General features: G+C 42.0%; 1 protein-coding gene across 1 annotated transcript; it reads right to left on the bottom strand.

The window, feature by feature from the left end:
- Window positions 1-403: 403 nt before the first annotated feature.
- On the bottom strand, window positions 404-24697 carry LOC119219608 (uncharacterized). Its single transcript, XM_037474894.2, has 36 exons — window positions 24591-24697; window positions 23669-23782; window positions 23100-23256; window positions 22834-23026; window positions 22083-22154; window positions 19985-20104; window positions 18876-18947; window positions 16621-18400; window positions 16246-16335; window positions 14870-15457; window positions 14555-14628; window positions 14344-14472; window positions 13800-13960; window positions 13157-13316; window positions 12862-13056; window positions 12388-12547; window positions 11306-11373; window positions 10883-11106; window positions 10396-10579; window positions 9668-9868; window positions 8918-9068; window positions 8227-8297; window positions 7824-7928; window positions 7253-7402; window positions 6565-6712; window positions 6163-6278; window positions 5723-5869; window positions 5354-5504; window positions 5075-5247; window positions 4394-4529; window positions 3936-4019; window positions 3644-3681; window positions 3437-3554; window positions 3177-3289; window positions 2552-2736; window positions 404-529 (listed from the first exon to the last, which is right to left on the bottom strand). Exons 2-35 carry the CDS (start codon window positions 23775-23777, stop codon window positions 2560-2562), a joined length of 6615 nt encoding a protein of 2204 aa, XP_037330791.2. The 5' UTR covers window positions 23778-23782; window positions 24591-24697; the 3' UTR covers window positions 404-529; window positions 2552-2559.
- Between the last annotated feature and the right edge of the window lie 67 nt (window positions 24698-24764).

The following is a 24764-nucleotide window of genomic DNA, read 5'->3' as shown; positions in this document are numbered from 1 at the left end:
CTTAAAATCAAAAAAATCATCAGGTATACGACATAAGCCAACATCGGAAAGTTTGACCTAAACTCAGGAAATGGCTCAGAGTGTCAGCGTGATAAACAACGAGAAAGAAGATTCAGCTGAAGTGCTGGAGCCACACTAGCTCAGCTCTTAAACGTTTTTGATTGTTAAACTTATATCCAAGTGAAAAGGAAAACTGTTGAAATGAAGGGGACTTAGTAAAAGTAAATGTATCTTTAGTTTGTATGAACATGTCCAAATGAAACACAGCTCTACAAAAAGAAAAAAAAGGTCCACCTTCGTCCTGAATCTCCTTTCTCAGGTATAAAAAATGTGTCCCTTGAAGTGTGCCGGTCTACTGCTCCTTCACCCCCCCCCCCCCAACCCCACCCCACCCCACCCCCCCAGGCTCTCTGACAGCCTTGATCTTGTCGTCCAGAGAGGTGGAGGAGAACCACGGGGCCTCCTGGGAACACAACTTTGCTCCGGCTGCAGGTAGAACAATTTGGTGCGCTGCCTCATCAACTCAGAGCTGGATGAAAGGACAGAAAATCAAAACATAAGAGATTGTGGACAAGTTTAGACCGACATCTGTTGAAGATCAGGATCTGTTGTAAACAGATGTGCGGTAAGCTCAGACGGATCCACAGCTGTCTGTAGATACAGGATGTTTAGTCTGACTGTAAAACAATAAGTACAACAACAACTCCTTCGATCTTCAACCATGATAAAGGAAGCACAGAATATATCCACTCCTTACAGTCTCATATTTCACAATAAAAGCTCAAGACATATATTCTCAACTGCTTACCAGTTCCCTCAATACAAATAAATAAAAAAGCCCACAGTAGCTCCAGTGAGTTCGGCCCTCTGCCTCAGCAAATCAAATCTTTTATTGAAAGAAGGACACAACCGTTGCAAAATTTGCATTGCTGCCAGAATGAAATATTTGAATGCAGACTATTCACATGCGAGTATTCCACACGTTTGTGTCATTTATACGACCCCCCACCCGGTGTAAAAGGCTTTGAGATTACATTAGTTTACCTATCAAGAAAATACCTAGGTACCTAGTTCTTTAAATTTTCTTTCGACAAGCATAGACTCGCCTTTTATATATTCCTTGAGACCAATTAATTCAAGATGAATAATTAAAAAAGGTACGTGAAAAAGTGCTTCGACGCGAAAGACAGATGGTGATAAACGGCAACACAAGATTAAAAAAAGACACAGTGTTGACATTGAAAATCCTCAAATGATCAGTACTTTCTATACACAATGGCTGAAATCAATGTTTATGTTACATGTTACAATGAAAATGGTCAGGTTTAAGGTTTAGACATTAAACATCAGCTCATGGACAGTCTGTAAATTAAAAATATGAACAGGCCTCAGCAACCCAGAAATATCTTGCATCTCATCATTCCCTCATCCCAAAGCTCCCAACCACTTGGAGAGGTAGAGCTTTCTCCTTGTTAGTTAGCCCTTAGTTCGGGGGGCTTTCCCTGATATGACGTCCCTTTCTCAATATGCGTTCTGTGGACTTTTGTTCTCTCGTGAAACGTCATCAGTCGCAGCCCGAGTACTGTTCCAATTCTAAAGTCCGCATCTGGCCGAGAACGGTCATAATACCCGGATGTGACTCGCCCCGCCCATTTTACCGGGCATGCATCGGAGCAGCCTCGTCTGTTCTTGTGAGAGCCAAATATCCCAGAATGCATTTCACCTCAGAATCAGGCAACAACAACAAAAAAACAACTGGTTATAACAAGTTTATAAATACTACTATATTTATGTCACAGAGTGCAATCAACGAGCTGAATATATCTACACCAAATAGGAGAGCTTATGTAAAGTAGCAAGTTTATTTGAATTTTTAATCAACACAATAAAACGTTCTTGTTTCCCGAAAAAATAAAAAGGGTAACAAGCCGATCAATTATATTCATGTTACTTGAGCCTTTCAAATAGTTTTGACGTTATCAATCAGGTCTTTGCAACACTGAGAATTGAGAAATACAATAGTTAATGGTATTTCATACGTGTTTTGGGATCTACATCTAAAGTCCAACATTGCAGTAAAATGATGGTTCAAAAACTAATAATTACAAGGCAAAGAGGAGTAGGAGCACCACCTCCCCCAGTTATCTAACTCAGAGATGCTTCACATGGGAAACATACTGTAGGTAGGTGTAGATGAAGTTCACAGTATTTAAACTGATTCACTCAAATGTGCTGGTGATAATGTGATGCAAATATTCATACGTTTTCCTGCACATTTAGCGTTGTGTGTCAAATATGTGAACGCTTTTTAACTGTGGCATGCAGATAAAGATCATCTCTAAGCTTAATGTACAATAAAAATATCAAATGTGAAACATGTTTAATATTCCAGATGGTTCCTTCCAAAAGAAAAATAATCCTATGCTCGACCGTATGACACACAGGATGAAGTTAAGAGCTTGATCATGAAGCTCTCCTGATTCGGATGTTTCTTTCTCTTCATAGAGACTTTCCTCTTGTCCAACTTCCCTTCATGGTCATCTCGTCTTACCTGATGGATCATGGATCATGGATCTCTTGTCTTCGTCTCTTTCTTGTCCCCACGCGATCCTCTCTCTCGTTCCTCTCGTCTTGCACTTCTGTCATCTCAGCCTCGAAGTTGAGCTCTCCCTCCGGCTGCATCTCCTCCTTCGCTGATCTCGCCGTTGGGTCGGGAAGAAACACGGGCACGGGCAGCTGTGGGGAAGAACGAGTGTGTACAAAAACACCAACCAGACCAACATGCTCAATTTTAGGTCACTTAATATTCACCTACACAGTACACATTTTAACTTACAGTCAAGGGAATATAAAGACATACATTTACAAAAACCATCATCTCATACCTAACGAAGAGAGAGACGGCCCTCTCACTCTTTGATCTGGTCAATTGGAGAATTGAACTTGGTGGGAATTTGGGGATCTAGCAGCAGAAACTCTGGTATTCATAACTAGGTTTGCATTAGTGTTTAATAACCTGAAAAAGTGTTTTCTAAGAATGAGCCCTTCCCTCAAGATCCGATTTAAGTCATTTTCTTGAAAAAAAAGTTTATCACCATAGCAACACTTTTGAAGGTACATAAATTTAAAGATGAGTAACTTCCTAATATTTGGATGGGATCAATGTTTTTACATACCAGTAGGGGCAGACACAGGGGCTTCGGTGTGTACTGGCTGTTCATGTTCATAGGCAGAGGAACGTACACCGGAACTGGGACCGGCAGGACTACGACTTTAGGAACACAGTTGTCTTCACACCACAGAAAAAGGAAGCAAAAGCAAAATCAGAGCTCTTAATTCAACAAAGAGGACACTAGTGTACATCTGCAGTTTTTACCATTTAGCTAAAATGACCACATGGTCACAAGGTATTTAACTGCACAGTTACTACGTTTACCCGTCTGTGACTCTGTGTCGACGGTCCGTGTGGTACAGGAGACTCCTTTGTTGTGGACCAACGGTGTGCAGAGCACAGATTTGTTCTTCAGCTCCCGGGGGACGGTCTGAACAGCGGCCTGAAGAACAGACAAAGAAAAACAACAGCATGTGTCTGAGGACGGGAGTTGATTTCTAATAAAGCCAAACTTATAGGAGTGAAACTTACATGTCCAATGCCCTTTGTGTGAACCCCAGGGACAGGGACTGTGGAGGAATGACAGTGCTTGAGTGCTTGAGTTTTCCCCCACATTGTTCTCCCTTTTCTATCTCAGTGTTTGGGTCATGTGATGTGCGTTTTCAGGCGTTTTAATGCAACGGTCCGTGCTAATTCAATCATTTGCATGGATATTATTTTGGTTCTTCAAACCCCATGAAAACACTAACAAGTAAGTGTGGATATGTGATGCATCTTAATCCCTCACAATCGTAACTGTTCTACAGTAAGTGCATACATGTACCGTGCTGTGTGGCGCTGGCAAGCGAGATGACGTCAGTGATGACGGGTTGGAACTCAACTGTCCCTGAAGATCCAGGAGAAAAAACTGCAGGAAGGAAACGAATGAGGAGTACCCATGGGCTGTTAGTGATCAATACATCTTAAAATATCTTATACATGGGTCTACACAGAGACAAAAAAAGGGCTAAAAGAGGGAGAATATTGGACTTGCAATAGTCGGTTATTAATAAACACTTATCGAGAGATTATGTTACTCAAGCCTGTATATGTGTAAATATGTAATAAAATCTAACTTTTTGGAGCCGGAGGAGACAACAATCAGCCTCATATTCTATGACGTGACAAGTTTGGCTTATGAAAGTTAGATTTTTTCAAGTTGGACTGAAACCTCAGACATAAGCAGGGTTGTAAGCAAGAACTTGGGCAAACAAAATAGCAAAGGGCACAAACAATACCTACTGGTGTTAACCATCTGGACCGTTTTATTGCAGAAATGGAGGAGACATCTCAGGTCACAGAAGTGTTTGATCTCTCCCAGCAGGGGAAGACTCTGCCTCAGTTCACCACTGCGCCCACAGGTGTCACACGGTGCAGCCTGAGGGACATCAGAGAGGAAATGTGTCGTAAGAGGAACTCATTGCAATCATCAATTGTAGGATCTAACAACTTAAATGAATGTTGGCTGCAACCATTTTAATTGTTAGTTCTCTGCTGATTATTGTCTTGAATGAAATTGTCTATTTTAATTTCTCAGAGCCAAAAGTGCAAATATTCACCGTTGAGATAGATTTATCTTTTTGGCTTTAAAAATGACTAAAAGATTAATCAATTATCAACATAGTTCCCAGTAAAGCTTCCGATTGTTTTAGCTCCATAAGAAGGACACCATCTGGCCGAGTGGTTTGGAGTGAAACTTTGCACGTAAGGACGAGGCTCTGTGATGGGCAATAATACAATGGAGGTGAAAGCAAAAAACTATTTAATCTGTAAACCAGAGAGAAAGATTGACTTACACGATCTAATAAGAACACTCTGTCACTTACTTTGAGATCATTTAAAAAAAGAAAAACTGTCCAAAAAAAATGTCCAAAGAATAACAAAGTAAAGGAAGTAATCTGCTGAGCTCCCCGCACTACTTACACAGGAGAGGAGCATATTGTGATTTGTAATGCAGTCTTCGGAGCAGAAGTCCTCGTCTGTGCCTTGGTGCTGTGCCGTCAGCCGCCTCCTAGAGACGGAGAAGCAGTAAGCACACGAGCCGCAGTGCTTCCCCCACTGGCTTTCCAGCTGGTGTTGAAACAGCGTTTGGCAGCCTGGGAGGAGGGAAACGAGGCTCAGGATTCACACTCCTTTGTCATTGCTCTATATCTGAATGTTACAAGAGACATACAGGGAACCCGGTTCGGTCGTTCCTCTTACCCTCACTGCAGAAGTAGCAGGCTTTGCCTTCAACCTTCTTGATGTCTCTGATGATTGTTTCATTCTTGCAAAATTCACACTGGCCGATGATGTTGTTGGCTGTTTTAAACTTTTCTGAACAGGTCAGGCTACACACAAAGTTAATTTTGCCCTGAGTACAAAAAACACAAATGTCACATTGTGAATGACCATTTTTAATAAAGTGCGCACAGAGGTTTCACAGCTATGAAAGGCAAGTCACAACACACAACCGGAGGTTCAATCCACAGGCGCAACTGGGGTTGACATGAATAACTCCACAGTAATGGTTGAAGAAACCAAAACAAAACACAATAAAAACAAAAAAACACAGGTTCAACACACACACACCTTTTTCTGGATGACTTTGGGTGTAGTTGTGATAACGCGCTGACACTGGCTGCAGGGCAGCTCCTCAGGCGGTTTGAGGAAGTCACATTGGGTTCGGTCAGCGGATCCTGTTGAGTTGTTGGATGCATTCTTGTCTCGCTGGTTCTCCTGTGGCACAAAAACATCAAGAATAGATCTTTGATTACATGAACGATTACTGTTGCAAATACAAATTCACATTATGGTAACATAAGTACTGAATAGATGACTCAAGACACACAATACAAAGCTAGACACTAGCACATCACAGTTGCCATTCATCATGCAAGGGGAGCTTCACAGAATTCATCCAACTAACTAAAAAGAGGTTAATGTCCTATAATATAAACACTTTGTTGGTCCGTCTCGCAATACTCTATAGAACAGTTTTGAACATTGTATATATTGTACGTTGTATTTACCTTAAAAGACATGGCACAGGTTAGAGTGCAAAAGTTTCTGATGGAGGCATCTGGCATGGCGAGGTGGCAGGCTGGTAATGTTGTTTTACCACATTGGTCACAATCAAAAGGAGCACCTGAGGAGAAAAGAAGATTATATTAACGAAATGACGGAGGAAGAAATTATTAATATGTCGTGTTTGTAATGAACGTCAGAAAAGGCTGTGATGTTTAATGGGAGTAGATCAATCATGTCGACCAACTCCTCAGAATCACCTCAGGTGAAATTTGAAGTTGTTCAAGGTGACTCAGTGGCCCATCAGCAAAAATAGCATTGTAGCTTGATTCATTGTGTGCTGCAATGAATACTGAAGCCGTGGAGACAAGGAAAAGGACAAAAAGAGTAGGCGTGTTGTCCAGTACCTGACGCATTGACAGCCTGGATCTTGGATACCATCACACAGCTGGTGCAGAAGAGCTCCGTGGCGCCCTCGCTGTCTTTGTTCTCAATCATATCCATCATCAAATGGGAGGCGCGGCACATGGCACACTGCTGCAGTGTTTTTGTTTTCTGTGAAGAAATGAAAAACAGCGGTCAACTCACAGACTCGGTGTAACTCGGTGGGATTGTGAAGTGTTTTTTTGTGATTGTGAACCTCCTCTACAGCGATGTGTGGAGGCATTTTAAGAGCGCACTGAGGATTTCCCTCTTTTGTGCATTTCCCTTTTTTAGTTAAAGTGTCTTCGTTGTTTTCAGAGCGTAGACCTTAAAGAACATTTGTATTTTATCACTGCCATTTAGTTAAATAACAATGTTTCTGCGTTTTTCATCGTCATTTTATTATTTCCGTCATCATCATCATTGCAGTCAGTTGCAGACAGATGTGCGCTGCTGGGTGGGATTACGTGGTGGGATGAAGTTGGAGGATGACAAAGAGAGATAAAACAGTTCAGAAAGGGGAGTGTGATGTTTTTCCAAATTGTTTGGTAATACTTTTATTATGTATATCAGAAAATCAGATCAAATCAAAAATGTTGTTGCAGTGCCATAAAACTATTTCCTTTTTCTTGAAACCTTTAACATTTGGTAGGCGTTTCGAGGTGGTTGTACCTGTCTGAATTGGGCCAGACACTGTGCATCGCAGAGCTTTTTGCTGCTGTCGTCCATCTTGAGGATGAGAGGCGCGCTGCAGCCGGAGTAGCAGTTCTCACAGATGGACAAGTGGTCCATGGTGCTGTACATCTTGTTCAAGTGCTGTTCCTAGCAATACAAAATATCGCAATCAAAATAATTTGACAACTGTAGTTACAAGTGAATTGATTGATTTAATGTTTTAAAATTATATTTTTTGTACAATACCTATAAACAGGGTGCAATTGTGTATTTGTGTACTTGCCAAGAATACTGTGATTTAGATTAGATTTAGTAAAAAGGGAGGTATGATTTTAAAAATAAATTTCCTTTTTACACAATTCCCAAATTGTAACTGTTCCTAATAATTCCAAGACAGACACATTTTCAAATGTAGGTTAAATATATATACTTTTTGCTGCAAATACATAATAATAATAACTCTCAATAATAGTCATAGTGATAAATACATAAAATAAATGCATTATGCCTTTTTGGTGAACAATGAATATATGAAATCAATTCCTGTGAAGAGTTTGACGCGTCCTACCTTTGTCACATCATCCCCTGCCTTCCTCTCGTCTTTGATGTCTTCTGTGCAGATCGAGTATGGGAGATTCGGGTTGTACTCCTCGTCAATGGGCTCTTCTTTTATCTTGATGAGGAGTGCAGAGAAAAAGATACATAAGCTGTGTAACATTCTACAGTCTATGTGGAGAAATATGATGGCATGATAACTGGTATTTAATTCAGGTTTTCTACTTTCTTAGGTTTACAGGCTGCATCCCACTGACACAGGGAATAGTTTCCTGTATGTTGATATTACTTTTATTAAGTCCGTCATATTACTATGTTGTACATCACACACATCCATGAAAAAATTGTAACCTTGTTGTCCCACCGTTGTGATTTATAGTTGGGCCTTGATTGCCGTTCTAACACATAATACTCACAAAATCCAAATCCGTTAGTGAGGGCTTCACTTCTTTAATGTCATTCCCTTCAGGTGATGGGTCGCTACTTTCTGGAAATGTATGGAAAGACGTTTGTCAAATAATAGTATAATAATAATAATAATAATAGTACGCCACATTTTGGGTGTGTTTACTTATGACAATAACAATTTTACCACGAGCAAAATTCTTCCTCCAATTCCATCCATGTTCTACTTTATAAACTGACCGCTAAGTGTGTTTCAGCAAAATTTCTAATCAGGTGTCCCTGGTTCAGGCTCAGAATTTGTGATTTTGGGTGTCAATTAACAGGAACATTCTTCAAATGTTTTTAGGATCAATAGGCCTTTGGGGGGCTTCCAGGTGGGGCCCGTAAGGCTCAGGTTGGCCACCTTGCCTAATTGTAAAGTCAGCTCCTGGTGTTTTCTCCCCTTAACCGGAGTATATTTCCCTTAGCTGGGACTTGGGGTTGTGATGCAACTATGTCAGTCCAGAGGATCAAGCAAAGTAAACAGCCAGGTGCAACATATTTTTATATGTTTGTGAACTGCTTCCAATAAAAGCTGCAGTCAAAGATCATCAGTCATTTAATTGTTAAATGATTGTACATACAGTACGAGTCAATGGTTTGGACACATTTTCTCATTCAATGAGAAAGTGTCCAAACAGATTAATAAGAACAGTGCGTTACCTGGAACAGTGGAAGACTGAGCGTTGTGTACCAGCATGCATCTGTTGCTACAGAAGAAGTCCAACATGCCCTCATTGTTTTTATTCTCAACCATGTCCGACAGCTGATGTGGCTTCTGGCACATGGGGCACAGACGAAGCAATTCAATTTTCTGTGAAGATATAAAAACCAGCAGAGAAACAAAGTCAGGATATGCAAGACCTGAGGTTAAAGTTAACAGCGACTCTTGAATGCTCCAACATCACAGCCAGCCACGGATTGTTGCTTTTGTAAAAAAGACATGGCAAAGTCTTTCAATCAATCCTGTTAGCACTCTTTGTTTGGTGCTACAGCTGCGTTGTAACTGTGCCGGGAGCAAGGACTTATGATACACATTCATGTTGCTCCGGCGACCTGAGGGCCTCGATGCCAGCAGGACTTTGTACTTCGACCACGGAACAAAAACCTTCAATATCAAATTCAAGCATCTTTCAATGGCTTTCTAGACCCAATTCCCTAAATGTCAAGAATCAAATGTGAATTATTGTTACAACACAGTTAATTACAACAGCTTTACAGAAGCCAAACGAAATTAACAGCAAAAGATTGCAACATTACATTTCTTTACATGATGAGATGAGTGTGCCGCAGTTACAACACATTTTGCACAATTTAAATTGTGCAAAATGTGAGGCAATAAGCCAGAAAACAGCGTAGTAATGTTGCATGCAGTGTTAATGTGAAAGTTGTAGATGTGACGTTAGATTTCACCTCCTTGAACTTGACCAGACATTCTTGGCTGCAGATGGCTTTGCTGCCGTCCTCCGGCTTCAGTGTGAAGGCGGCCCGGCCGAGGGAGCGGCAGACGTCACAGGTGGACAGCGGCACGTTGTTGATCCGGTGGTAGTAGACGTAGCAAGCATCACTGCAGATCTTCAGGGGTAGTCCGTCAAGGGTGTGTTTGAATTTGCACTGAGGACAAAAAGAGTGGCAATACTGATAATTATATATTCATTATTTTAATATTTTCTAAATATCTCACCAGTGAGAACTGCTTGCTTTATTGATCAATTACTTATTGTGGGAACAACAGTGGAACTTTTTGAACCAGGCTATCATGCTTTAGAATATAAATTAAATATAATTTTTTTTTTTAAAGTTCATCTGATCTTAAATAATTATTCTACATATATTTTTGGAAGTTCTTCAACTGGTCTGATTGAATATCCAAATCTTCTGATACACATAGAAAATCACCACTGAACAAACCTCAATACGAGTTCACTGCCTGGCTTCTTGTAACTTACGCCGATGTTTGTTTCTATACAAATCACGCTTTTGAATTTAAAATGAATAAAACTAGGCGGTATGTTTGGAAAGTCGAAAGGAGTTGACAAGCAAGACAAAGAACTCCATAGTTTCAAAGGGCTTTGCTGACGATAAGATACACACAGACAAGCTTTTAAACTAAGAGCCAGTGCCTTTTCTATTTTTCTTACAAAGCAAAATTTGTTGCACATCCGGCACTCGGAACGGAATCCCGGCGCCAGAGGAGGACGTTTGGAGGCAGCGGCGTTCCTCCTGGAGTTGACAGAAGCGAGGCAGGTGGGGCTGCACAGTTCCTTCATAGTGCCCGAACCATCCACCGGAGCCAGGATCATGCTTTGCGGCCGTATGATCTCCCTGAGGGAAGCACAGAGTCACCTTCAGGGACCGTTGGCCGTTTTAGCATTCGTGGTGTTTCATTAAGGCAAAGACGTTTTTAGAACAACATATTCTAAAGATTTTCAGTTTATGATCCCCGCGAAGAAAAGCAAATGCTCAAGCTTGGAATTTCCATGAAAAACAAACTGAATGTTTAATGAACTGTTGAAATATAAACCAACGTGAATTAAATACATTTTGGGTTGATTCACTTTACGCTAAAAATGAAGAATGATCTCATGAAGAGGATACAGGCGGCGTACAGAGATGCCCTGGACTTACTGGAAGCAGTTGTAGCAGGTTGTGGTGACCGACGTGGTGTTGGGATGCTTCTCTGAGAGGCACTTGGCAGAGCAGAAGACCTCCAGTGTGCTCTTCGTCTGGTGAAGGGTCTCTCCTCTCGGCACTTTCTTCCCACAGTTGCAGCAGGCGGCTAAGATGGGCATCGGCTCGGCATCCCACTCAGCGGGTGCAGCCGGGGCTGTGCTCTCCCTCTTTATCTTCTCCTGTGGGACAACGCACAGTGTCAGGGATTAGAGACCGCCTCCGCTACGCTCGAATGAGACAAACTAGTCAAGTAAATACCCAGAACAAAGCTTTATTCAAGAGCACGAGTAAGTAAATATCATGTCGGCCTCATGTGGTCCTCTGGTGGAGCACTTACAACTAGTGGACTGGTTTAGTGCTTCGTAGAAAAATACTCACAACAGCGATTGTTTGAATCGTCGGTGTGGCTTTTTTCTTCTCTGGCAGATCTAGGTGGTCACTCCCTGCTGAGAAATCAAGAAACATGTTAAGGCTAAGCTAAACTAATACCAGGCACATGTATCTGCTTATCAACTATATCATAGTGGTTTGGAAAAGTTTTGTTATATGCTTATATATTACTAATAAATGCCAAATAAAAGGGGTTACAAGCAAAGGTGACATTTTTTTCTTATCTGTGTCGGACATCAGCATCTATTTTAAGGCCCATGTGTCACCGAAAGTCCAGGGAGGACTCAAATGCAGACAAAAATCAGAGGACTTTAATTAAGTAGGATAAAAAATGCCTCAGGGCAAATAAGAACCAATAATAAAGACAACCAAAATGACTAACAAACCTGAAAAGGAGACAGTAGCTGGATCTGAATTGTTACTTCCTGTTTGAATTCTCTAATGTTAAGGAAAGGAGCTTCAATGCTTCCCTACTTAGCTCCTTTAGCAGAAGAACCACTGGACCATCCTTTACAAAAGGAAAGGAGATAATTCTGTCCCAATATTTAAACAGTTACGTATCATTCGGCTTTGAACCTGATTGTCTCAGGTCGTCTGCATGACTCAGCAGTGTAACAACACATGAAGGCATCGGAGTCGCTTCTTTGTTTCGCTTCAGAGAAATTGTAGTTTCGCCGCTGCATACCGACAACACTAAAACGAATCTACCGTCACATCATAACTACGTAGCTTCGTGACAGTGGAGTCGGATCCTGTGACGTTTTCCACAGAGATAAAAAATTAGTTGAGGTCAAGGAATAGTGGTTGGGAGGTATGATTTTGACAATTCAAATCCAGCCAAGGGATACACATGGTTTGAATACACTGGGATTGTGCAGGTGATTTGACACAGCAAGAAACAATCAGGGACAAGACAGATAAGGAAGGAAGTGAAGGTTTTGTTTGTGAACCCAGCGACACAAATGCAAATAGAAAATATAACAGGAAACAAACCCACGCTCTGATACCGAAGAGCTTTACAGAATAAACAACGCGTTAAACAATCTTGACAAACTGCTTTTGTCCAGTACCTTGAAAGTCCTGGATACCTTCGGGCTGCAGCCTGTATGACATCACACATGTCTGGGTGCAGAAGAGCTCCACCACGTTCCCGCTGCTTTTGAAATCCAACATGTCTGAAACGGCCAGTGATGTTTTGCACATGGTGCACTGGTGGGGCGTCTTGATATTCTGTTCAATCGAGAAAGGTAACAGAATGTCAGGGATTCATATATGACAGAGATCCACTTATCAACATGGGTGGAGGAGGCGTGGTGATTGGTTTCAATCTTCCTGATCATCTAAACAAAGCGGCCGGAGGGAGGAAATACGACATGGAAGCAAACCCAGCTAGACCGAAGCCCTCTACAGGACGCTTCCATCTCCTGGATGTCTGATCGCAGGAAAATAACAGATCTAAACTCATCTACTTGATGCACTCAGGTTATTAATATTGACGACGTTATCATTCATGCTGTCAGAGCAAACACAGCACATAGATTTACCTCTTTTAACTGGTCCAGACATTTCTGACTGCAGACGGTTTTGGCCTTGTCCTCCAGCTTTAGTTTCAGCGGTTTGTGGCAGAAGGTGGTGCCGCAGTGTTCACAGGCGGCAATGTTTCCCTTGCAGAAATCCCCAAAGCAAGAGTCGCTGCAAAAGGAGTGGGACGCCTCGTTCAGAGTCACCTGGCACGTGCTCTGTGGAACAGGATGGTAAAGGACCACTGAGGACTAGTTCATAGCTTTAAATAACATGTTTTTGGGGAGAGTAAAAGTGTATGTGTTGATTTTTGCTCACAGTGCAGACTTTGTTGCACATGCTGCAGAAGCGTCGTGGCTTTTCGCCGGAAACGGAGACAGACTTAAAGAACAGCAGACAGGTCGGACTGCAGAAGTCCTTCATGGTCCCCACATTGTCCACTGCAGCCAAGATGAGGTCCAGAGGCTGCGATATCGCTCTGACAGAACGAGGGGAACACAGTGAAGAATGTAAACTCCTGCGACATTACTTACTAGAAGAGAGAGAGAACAGGTTGCTCTGTGCAGATCTAAACTTGTTGGGTGCTCTTGGAATAGAAAACTCAGGATTAACAGGGAGGCAATCCAGCCACGCCAAAATCTTAAAACACTTAAAAGCCTTTATTATAGTAGCTAAAAGATGATAAAAGCCCACATTTGTTGACACGGATATAGACCTTTCCTGTCCTTTAAAATGTATGGCTACTTATTCTTCATTGATGATGGACATGAAAAATATTCCTCCTGATATTTAAAAATTTTCAATTTGTTTCACCTGTCATGTAATTATCCGGGTCATGCGATGCATTGGTTGTTTATACTATAGAGGTGTAGCCACACTATTAGCTTTATTAAATGCCCCGATGAAGACCTACTTTGGCTGAAACATATTGGCACCTTTAATGATTACAACACAGACTCACTTGAGACACTGATGGCACATCTTGGTGACTGGCTTGTTGATGGGAAACATTTTAAAAAGGCATTTTTTGGAGCAGAAAACATCCGTGAATCCCTTCTTCTGGTAAGCCATGTGACCCTTCATCAAGGTCTTCTTGCAGTGGGAGCAGCTCATCTTAGTCGCCTGATATGCGAGTGACATACACATCAAGTAAAGCTATATTAAGTTACAACATAATAGAAAGATATCCATCAGTACAGCAAGATTTACACGTCAATTTATAGTTTTGGGTGTTATTTTGCTCCTATGTTTGCAGATTTAGATTGGAAACTGCACACTCCTCCACATAAGGTATAAAAGCTGAGAATAACAACAGTTCATTAACTGTATTGTAATCACTCAGAAAATAAAAACAAAATCTTCCTAACTCACAGTACAGAATATAGTAAAACGTTTGATCTGCCGTACCAGCTCTGAGTGAAGCTTCAAACACAGTTGAACAATCCATGTACCGCTTAATCTCTTTGTATTTCTTCCCAATAGAAGCATTGTTTGTATTGTTGTACCTTTGCATCGTGAGGCTTGACTTGGACGTGTGTGGCTATTGAGGATGTTTCGCACAGAGTTCTGTTGTATCCGATGGACTGTTGTTTCACCGGCAACTGGTAAATTTGGACTGGAGTCTCCAACTTTACCTAGTAACGTATTTAATTCATACTATAGTTTTTACTTGTACAATAAGATCACTTTTCTTACTTAATGAAATTGGATACTCACAATGTCCAGTTTCGGGATTAAAATCTTCAATTGTTTCATTCTGGTCACTGCAGCTGATAATTTGATCCTCTTTCCTATAAGGAGTTACATTAAACATGTTGTTGTTACACAGTTTAATGCTATATACATGTTGGATGGATTGCCTTGCAGTTTGATACAGATATTAATGATCTCCAGAGGGGATGCGCCATCTTGAGGTTGGATGGATTACTGTTAAATCTTCAAAAAGTTCCCATGAAGATAAATTCATTAGATTTACATTTGTTTGTATCTGAACAGTCAGAGTAACTCCATCTATTCAGTCATTGAGCTCACCTCCTTTCTTTTGATCTTCCTTCTCCACATTGTTGGCTGTGTTGATGTCCATGGTCTCTTCTAGGTCTGGACCAGTGGGGGGTTTGTTGGGTGAGTCGTCGTCCTCCTCCACGTTAGAATCACCAGTGTCGTTGTCCTGCTCTGTCACATCAGGTTTTAAAGGCGTTGCTGGTGAGCCGCTTGTTTCGCCATTGTCCCCATGTTCCCGGTCCCTGACAACCTCCTCATCCGTGTCCATGTCAGTGTCCACATTCATGTCAGAGTCCACATTCATGTCAGAGTCCACATTCATGTCAGTGTCCACATTCATGTCAGTGTCCACATTCATGTCAGAGTCCACATTCATGCTGACGTCATCATTACTGAAGGAAATTTTCGTAGCGTTCTTTTTGCCCCGGGTCACCATTCTCTGAGGTCTCTCCTCTGGGCCGTCGTCCGTGTTCAGGTCTTCATTTTCCTCATCGTCGAGCTCGGATGCGTCGGTCTCACTTGCCTGCCTCTTTCTCCGGCCTGGGCCGCGTTTCCTTAATGAAGACCTTCTGAAGTTTCTTTTGGGTCCTGAGGAAGAGCTTTTTGCCAAGGGAGAACCTGGAGGAGAAACAGGTAGCAAAGCTCTGCTCATTTCTTATCACTGTAATTACATTCTGCTGGAGAAGGGAGACACTTTCTCCATTTGGTTCTATTGTCATTCACAATTTTTTTCAACATGTAGGAGATCAATATGACTTTCTCAGTAAGTTGAACATGAAGAACAGCAAGAAAATAAGTACTCATCACACGGCAAGTATTTTTGTTAAATGATCTATATTGTTCTTCAACTTTAAAGAGTTGTAACACTGTGTGTTTTATGCCAGAGGTGTCAAACTCATTTTAGGTGTGCCCAGATTTTTTTTCCAAAGGCAGGTGATCTACAGGCACTGCGTTGGCTCACTTCCAGTGGGACCCCAGTGGACTTTTTAGGAATAGCCTCTATTTTTAAAGAAATGCAATTTATAACTTTCTATAATTCTTCTGTGCAAAGTCACCCGGTGGGCCAAATTCGGCCTTGAGTTTGACACCTGTTTTATGCCGTTCTGTAGGTGAACTAATTAGATGGATTTTAGGAGTAAATAAAACCAAAACCATAGTTAACCCTTAATCTTTATTAAAAGTAAGAAGGAAAACCAAGATATAGATTCAGAACACCTTGTCTGAATGTTTTTAACCTTTCAAATTAAAACTGGTCATGGAGGGTAATCCTGTGCCAGTGGAAGAAAATTTAGTAATGCGTATTAATATCTTAAAAGCCCCTGAAAACATCTGCATGCAAAACCTCTCTAAAAGACTACTTCAACACAGATCATTGTGTCGTGGGGGAGAGTGCTTTTACCACATACCGCTCAGAGAAGAACTTTTTGATTCCTCACCATCCTCCTCAGCGTCACTGTTTTCAGGGTTGTGCTGCTCAACATCTGGCTCAAATTCATCTTCAAAGGAAAGCAAGGTATGGAAACAGTAGGACAAGGTCACATGGTTATCAGATTAAAAGACTATAAATATTGATTATCCAATTAAAAAATAATAATTTTAGGCACCCATGTAAGCGCTTTTATCTACTATGAAATTTGCAGGTCAAACTTTTTACATTCTGCCCAAAGAAACACCTAAATGAATGATCAACTTTATACGACAACGCAGGTTTAAATTTGTGTCACGATGCAAACTTTTGTTTGCTAAAAATAGATTTCCAGATATCCAGACACAACACTCACCGGGAACCTCAATTTCCTCGAGAGATTTCCCCTCGAATCTTTTGAGAGATCCGTTTTCCAGCGCCGACAGCAGCTCCAAAAGTTTTGCGATGTCACCAGCTGCCTCGGGCGTTTGATAATACTCGCTGTCGGTCGGGACGTCCCGCCCCAACAGCCCGCCCAGCTGATGGAGCTCGTCACTCGCCAGGCCGAGTATCTGGAATACTCTTGCCACGTGCTTGTGGAATAACGGCGACCGCAGGACGGCCCGGTTCTTCGCCCCACAACGAACTGCGAAAGTGAGGTTGCACTGCTGGCCGTGGGAGAAGCTGGCGGGGGGGGCATTCGGGACCCCAAATAAGAAGGGGTTGTTTTCATGCACGCCGCATGCTTCTCTCTTATCCACAAGCAGCATTATGGCAGCAAGGAGTTTAGGGGTCAACGTAACGGAAACCTTTTGACCTTGGCCGTTCCTCACTTTGATCCTCATAGTGGTCTTGGACAGGACTTGCTCAAACTGGGACTGGACGACGACAGCAGCCGCGCTGGCCTCTGCCTCGTCCCGCCCCCCCGCGACCCAGTCCTTGAACGACTGGAGCGTTGCTTGTGAAACCTGGGCGATGTTTTTATTTAAGACGGACACTTGCGCAGCAGTCACCCTGAGGAGCGCAGTGTAGACGGGGGAGCTCTCGTACAGCGTCAGGCTCTGCACTGCAGAGGCCGCCGTATTCTCCATATACCGACAGTAAAGCTGCGCGTCGCGGATGAGCGGTAAAGTGGCCGTTTTGTCTTTTGCGATTGCCCGATGGATATAGTTCCATTCTTTCTTGCACAGCATTGTGAACGCCTCGGCGTCGTGGATTGCCTCGGCGCTAGAGTTCCGTTTCCAAGCTATGGCAAGGTTGATTTTGCCAATTTTCTTGAGCGAATTCTCCAAACGCTTCAGGAGGCTCGGCCTCTTGTAGGACTTTGTCTCCTCGCTGTAGCCCGTGATCGCTCTCACGGCCTCGACAAGTTTGCTGAAGTTTTCGGATTTCACAGCGTCTTCGAAGCTACATATCGACTTCTCCTTTAAGAGCAGAAGGAGACGGCCCATCTGCTTCAGCTTGTTCTTGAGGTGCTCCAATCGGCTTGCGTGGCTTTCTATCCTTGGGTACCAAAACTCTGCCAGCTGCATTAATAAGGAATCATTCAAGACCTCGGCTAGAAGCTCATCTTTCTTCAGTGTGCTCAGCATCTTGCTCACTCCTGGTGAGAGCTTTAGGATGTCTGCTGACTCCTCCGTAAAGTTTAAGCGTTTAATATTCACTGATTGATGTCCGTAGAGCATCTTTGCAGGACACTTTTGCATGTGTCGGCACATCTCCCTACGACTGTACAGTTTTTCACAAAATAAACAGGATGCAAACATTTTCACAGGGTCAAAGTTTTTTGAGCATTTCTTTTCCACTTTCAGTTCTCCGCAGCCCGTCTTCAAAACCTCTTGATTGTGCAGGTTATTTCCCCGGATTCGTAAGATCTCCAGCATATCTTTACGCTCTTTCGAGTTCTTGCGGAGCTTTCGCAACGCAGCTAGATCAGGCTCTTCCTTTTTATGGGTTAAAAGGTGACGGGAAATCTTAGACTGAGCCACCCCGCATATGTAACAGTAGTTTTTGTTGGTGAGGGGGGCGTCTTTGGCCTCTTCTTCAGAGCTTTGGTCAGACTCCTCCTGCCGGGTGCACGAGCCGTCGATGGATTGTGGCTCAAGGCTCGGCCTGTTGCTCTCGCTCGAGGGAGGTTCGTAGTCTTCATCATCAACCTGCAATAATGGACCAGTAGTTTTACCCACTTTATGGAATCAAACACAAAACGCTCATCTAGTAAACTTCCCAAGTAGGCCATACAAATTCAGTCGATACATTATTATGCAGGGATTTCCATCACTAACTGCAACTCTAGTAATCAGTTCTGATGGTGAAATAGTTGATATCGGCTGCATTAAAAAAGGAAAATTCTGACGATTGATCCACTCATCACTAATCAACCCAACCTCTCAATAAACTTTATCGGCATGCAGAAGAATACATGACCACCAACTTATAAAAAGTCAAGACAGATGACATTCATAAACCACAATAATGCTTTTTGCAACCCTGACATTTTTGTTAAAAATGTACCGGCGTTTATGATGGAGACAGAATTGACATTTCTTACATTGCAGTGGTGCCAAACCCTGTAGTGCCACGTCCCCCCAAGTTTAATAAAGTTTATTGAGGGAGGCATTAAATACCTACACTTTCATGCTCTGGGGAAGACACGGCAGCATTTAGATCTCCTTGTGATTCATTCAGTTCCTCACTGTGTACCTGTAAATATAAAGGAGAAGTCACGTCAAATATGAACAATTCAAGTAGTTTGCATTACTAGGCCCTGCACTGCCATAAAATGTCATTTGCATCATGAGACCAGTTTATTATTAGGTACACCTAGACAATCAAATCTCGTTATTTTACAGATCCTACGCTGTAGAGGGCCTATACGGCATGGTGGACAGGTTGCTTACCAGAGGTGTGGACTCGAGTCATGTGACTTGGACTCGAGTCAGACTCGAGTCATGAATTTGATGACTTGAGACTCGACTCGACAAAACGTACAAAGACTTGCAACTCGACTTGAACACCGATGACTCGTGACTTGACTTGGACTCGAGCCTTTTGACTCGAGAAGACTTGCTACTTCCCATGAAAACTGGGGGAATACATTTTCACACCACCGCGCCGCTCTGTTTATCTGCATCTGTCAAAAAAATGTGCGCCACCTGTATGCAGAGAGCGCGCGCTGCCTGAACAACATCCAATCACTGCAGTCCATTTGACCGTATCAACGAGACAGCTCGTTCATGGTTACATTTTTGAACCCGGATTCAGACTCCGATGGAAATCCTCGTCAACATTATGTCAACGTCCGTTTTAAAGTAGTGTAATGAGCTGAGTTAAAGTTATTAGTTAATCAGTTATGCAGATGTTGCATGTGTTCACGTTATGCTCCGTTACCAGCTGTAGTTACGCGAGACAACCCGAGTTTTGGGGGGCCGTGTATGCGGAAGTGTTCGTTCGGCGTGGTGACGGCCAACAGTGACCGAAGTTGAGTTGTTTTATATAAATAAATGCAGCGGAGTTGCAAGCCAGTCATCGCCTCCTTATGTGACTTGGGACTCGACTTGGGACTTGCTTCGTCTTTGACTCGACTTGACTCGGGACTCGAGGGCAATGACTTGAGACTTGCTTGTGACTTGCCTAACAGTGACTTGTTCCCACCTCTGTTGCTTACTAAGAGAAGCCAGGGCTGTGAGGGAGACAAGCAGAGTCCATTCTCGCTCAAACAGTTCCTTTGAGTCCCTCACCTTCTCGTCGCTGCTATCAACTCCGGTGATTATATTTGTAATTTCTCTTCTTCTTTTATGTTCCTCGGTGGTCTCGGGTAGTGAAAAGGCTTCAGCAGTAATTGGGTCTTCATCAGCATGCTTTAAAACATGAGAAGAACATTTACCAACACCTTTGCCGCAAATGTAGCAATAATTTATCAGGCTTTGAGAAGTGCCCTTTGGGGTTCGCTGTAGCCTTGCTAGATGTGTTCTTCATTAGAGCCTGAACCCTGCTGGATGTATTGTCTGGCTGCAAAATAAAGGCCCTCAACATCTTTTTAGAAGAGTGTAAATTGGAGAAATCCATTTGTCCGTTGATATCAACAACAGCGTCATTGCCATGACTTTGTCTGCTGCCGGGTTGTTCCTTGCCCTTATTATCAGAGTAGGACCTTTAAAGCTGTACTCGCAATAAAAATACAGTACAAACAACATTTTCTTTAAATATACAGTACACAACGAGAATTATTGCTTCTTTGCTTTCCGCGCCGGGTCCAGAGTGGGCTTCTTGAGGGATGACAGCAACCTTAAGAGCAGGTGTGACACAGTCGGAATGAAGGGAAAGGTTAACAACTCTGGTGATGAAAGGACCGATTGTGGGTAGATGTGACATGACATGAGCAATGGGAATGGGGTCGAGGTTGCAGGTACATGATGTCATTTTTCCTTCCTGAACCTCAGTGAGATGTAGAGCAGACGGAACACTGGCAGAGAAGGTGTTGGTGTCAGAGAAGCAGATGTGGAGAGCTGGACATCAGAGAGACCTTGGATCTGAAAAAATCAATGAACCTGTCGCATTGATCCTCTGTAGCCTCAGTTGAAAAGGATGGTTGTGGCCTCAGATTTGATTTTCCGGAGCTCATGCGTGAACCAGGGAGTAGAGCATCAGAAATTGACCTCACGTGACTTGATAGGGCCACGGAGATCAAAAACACTGCTCAGGATGTATTATAGAGTTCCAGCAATTCAACCATTGATGCAGAGGCTGGACTTCCAAGGTCATAACTGCTGAGTCAATGCTTTTCCAGTTCTGGAAAGACATTTGACCCTTAGGTCTAATAGGAGCATGAAAGTCGAGGCCATTGAGACCACTTTGTGGTCAGAAACACCAAGATCATAAACCTCTTGGTGCGAGTAGGAACCTCAACATGCTGCTGCAGACCAAGTCCCTCAAGCATCTGCTGCACGCTGACCGGATCTTATTTAATATATAATATTTAAATCGCCAACAATGACAATATTAGTTGACATAGTGCAAAGTGAAGTAAGGGGATCGCTTGGGTAGATAAGATGGGTTTGGCTTTGGGGGACGGTGTATGACAAGCACTGTCATGGAGTACAGAGATTTGCATTTGAAGGCCCGTCATTACATAGAGAAAAGATCAGGCATTGGCAGAGGAGACGCATGACGGCTAGTCCACCACCACAACCAGAGCTGCGGGCTTTCTGCATGTAGCTATAGCCAAGAGGACATGCTTCATTAAGCACGGAGTAGTTGGATTGGGTAGTCTCGCGATGTTTCCGATGATGACTCCTAGGTTTGTTTTGCTTCCTGATTCCACTTTGAAACAGCAGCGCCAACCTCTGTGGATGTAGCGAGGTCGGTTTTTATAAATCCTGCACTCCTGACAGCGGGCTTAAAACCCCTCGCTGGATGGACCCATGAAGCTGCAGACAGCTCAGCTGCGGGCCAGTGTATAAAAAAAATTCCAGAATCTATGTCAAAAACAGAAGCACAAAACAAGCCATGGCGTTTGCTAATGACCACATGGCCAAGCGCAGCGCCAGCCGAGGCAGCCACCCCAAGTGAAGCCGACCTTATCCCAACGGAGGGATGGAAGAAAAGGTCTGTTGCATGCATTTCCACTCAGGGAGCAATGGCAAGAAGTAAAACTGGGGTTAAAAAATAGCTACAAAAAGTCATATAAATCACAAAGTGTCAAGAGGAGTGCCAGCCAAAGTGCGCCAGCTTGGCCTGAAATCAACAATTCTGTCAGGACGCCAACAGTTAAGTGTTGTAGTAGAGTCCTCTTTGCTAAATGGGCCAGAGAGTCAATGTAAAGAATCTTTCACATACCTTAGAAGTCCTTGGTGCTGATGAATTAGCATGAGCGTCTGAGTTTGAACTACTAGATCCATCCAAGGACGCCTGTAAATATCAAATGCAACATAATCTGTAGTGAAAAATGTGACATTTGAATGTGAATCACTAGGTATGATTAACATTCACTCTGTGTTGGCATTTAGAGTTCCAACATCCAATAAACAATGACTAAATTAAATTATCACATCAACAATGGTTTACAATTGTCATAAATACTAAATACTAAAACAATATAAAATAAAAATTACAATTTGTAGATTTTGCTTTTTAGAAATACGGTTTGTTAAATTGAAATGTTATTTCAACCTGCTTTACACAATAAACTTCTTTTGGATTTAATTTGTGTCACTCTATACATTGTTTCAAAATTCCCATTATTTGTCCATGAGACCATCTCATCTAATTATAGAATGATAATTGTGAGTGCTGTTAGTTCCCCTGCAGCATAAAAAGAGATAATTGCCATTCTTGATTTACGAATGTAACGTCTTTAACTGTAAATAAAGAGCAGAAGGCCTGGAAATTGCATCAAGGGAAATCTTACTCATCTATATATGACTTTGGAATTATACCATTCTAACATATTCATACTAATGTGTGTGGGTTCTTTTAAAAGCTTGACTGCTTTAGTTTAAGCAAGATGTATCTAAGAGAAGCAAGTAATTGTAATTTAGATTTTTTTTTTTAAATCACAAGCAACGCAACATCTCAGATGCCAACTTACCCCTGAGCGCCACGGGTAAGAGGAGTCTCCGTAGTTGAAGGTGATCTCCTCACCTGGAGATATTTGTGTTGCTGCAAACAAGCACAAGTGGGGTTTACCCTCATAGACGATTGTCTTCATTTCACAGTTGGGACTTATGTTATCATCATTCACGAGTCGTCCAAGGGTCCCGTCCTCTCTTGAGGCGTCAACGCTGCAAACAAAACACTCAAAATGAGTGAAAACTTTAAAGTGAATTAATCAGATCTCTTTCTGACAGAACTTACCACCACTGCACTCCGTCCCATAAAAACTCAAATAAATACTTGTTCAAGGTATATCCACATTTATCTGTAGTCGTTGTGGCGTTATGAGAGATGTTTCCTCGGTATTCAACAACAAATGTGGATGGTTCAATGGTCTTGCGTGCAAACAATCCTCTTCCTAGAAAAAATAATTAAAATGAAGACATTATTCCAGTGTAATGAACAATTTGCAAAAATAGCAGGATAACACAATAACGTTTAAGGAAAACTTGTTTCCATTGTTGTGCTCCTTCCAAAAAGACCAAAAGAGTGGTACAAAGCATCCAAAAAGTCGGCGTTGTTTAATTCTAAACTGGGTTATTGAACATCTTCCTCTAAGTCAAGAACAATAATGCATCTACAATGAAAACAGACGTGTGTATGGGGATATACATTTCATTTTACAATAGTATATGAATAACAGCGCATGTCTGATAACAAATGTATCATTAAACACTAATGCTTAGCTTCGTAACTCAGTGATTGAAGGGTCTAAAAACAAAAAACAAAACAGTCTTTCCGTTCATTGGCTGGTTCAGAATAGTACCTACCTTTAAATGAATCTATAAACCTTTCTTCCAATGATTTTTTGTCTCTACAAGCAAGTATGTGCTTCAGGGCATCTTGCTGTGCTGTCAGTTGCCTCCTCTGCTTTCCCATCGCAGCTGGAACATGTTCCAAAGATGCAAAATGAGTTTGTGTGCTGAGCTCACAGTTCTGTATACCTATATAGTATATATAATGTTATAGTTTATATAAAATAGGATTCAAGTACAGTCAACGGAGTGCAGTCAACTCCGCACACTTACGTTTAACCAAACCTAATTCTCTTAATTTGTACAATAAGAATATTTCATTTTTAGTAGTAACACAATACGTTAGTCATTGTTTGGAATTATTGAGAAATTAGGTTTTTGAACATTTATTTTGGCTAATTCTCTTAATTGGTACAGTAACCTTACTTCATTTTCGTTATGGGAGTAGTTGGAGATGTCCTGAACACATATACATTTTCAGTATGGGCATTTATTCATGAAGTGGGTTTTTTCGTGCGTATAAAACTCAGGTATTTAGCCGGTTTAAAAATCTTCTTATCAGAAGAACACAGACAATGTTGTTTGTTAAACACCTGTACAAATATAACGTTAATGAATGTAACAAGACAGGCTGCGTGTCTTTAAGAAACGTCATGTGGAAATGAACCGAAATTGCTGTTTTGAAAGTATTACGAAAAAAAGGATAGGTAGCTGCCTGGCTTTGTTGACTTATATTTGTCTTTCTACTGAACCATTTGTGTTAAGATAACGTTGTGATGGTTATTTATCGTTACTTTCTGATGTGCACATGCCTTCCTAGCATGCTAACACTAACTGGCAAGTGATGGTGAGTGAGCTCATAACTGTTACAATACTTTTCCAAATACTTTGTACTTGAATACATGTACTTTAAAAAATGTAATTTAAACACGTTTACCTTCGCTTCAACGTCCCAAAACAGAAGCAAGAGGGTGAGCAGATGAAGCTTACAGATATGCAGCCATGATTTATAAGACCTTCCCTCCAGACGCCTCTTCACGATGACGCTCCCAACTCCAACCAATTACTGATTGCGACGTCAGAGTAACTCCAGGGACAGCCAATCGGCGGC

The sequence above is a fragment of the Pungitius pungitius genome, chromosome 17 (genome assembly GCF_949316345.1).
Source record: "Pungitius pungitius chromosome 17, fPunPun2.1, whole genome shotgun sequence".
NCBI lineage: Eukaryota > Metazoa > Chordata > Actinopteri > Perciformes > Gasterosteidae > Pungitius > Pungitius pungitius.
The sequence above is the reverse complement of the archived record's forward strand: the minus strand, read 5'-3'. Positions and strand labels throughout refer to the sequence as shown.

Coding starts and splice junctions, on each gene's coding strand:
- LOC119219608 (XM_037474894.2), bottom strand. CDS start 23,777: ATGGGAAAGCAGAGGAGGCAACTGACAGCACAGCAAGATGCCCTGAAG. Junction 9,869..10,395: donor TGTGCAACAAATTTTGCTTT/GTAAGAAAAATA, acceptor TTTTGTCCTCAG/TGCAAATTCAAACACACCCT. Junction 3,290..3,436: donor CGACACAGAGTCACAGACGG/GTAAACGTAGTA, acceptor TGTGGTGTGAAG/ACAACTGTGTTCCTAAAGTC.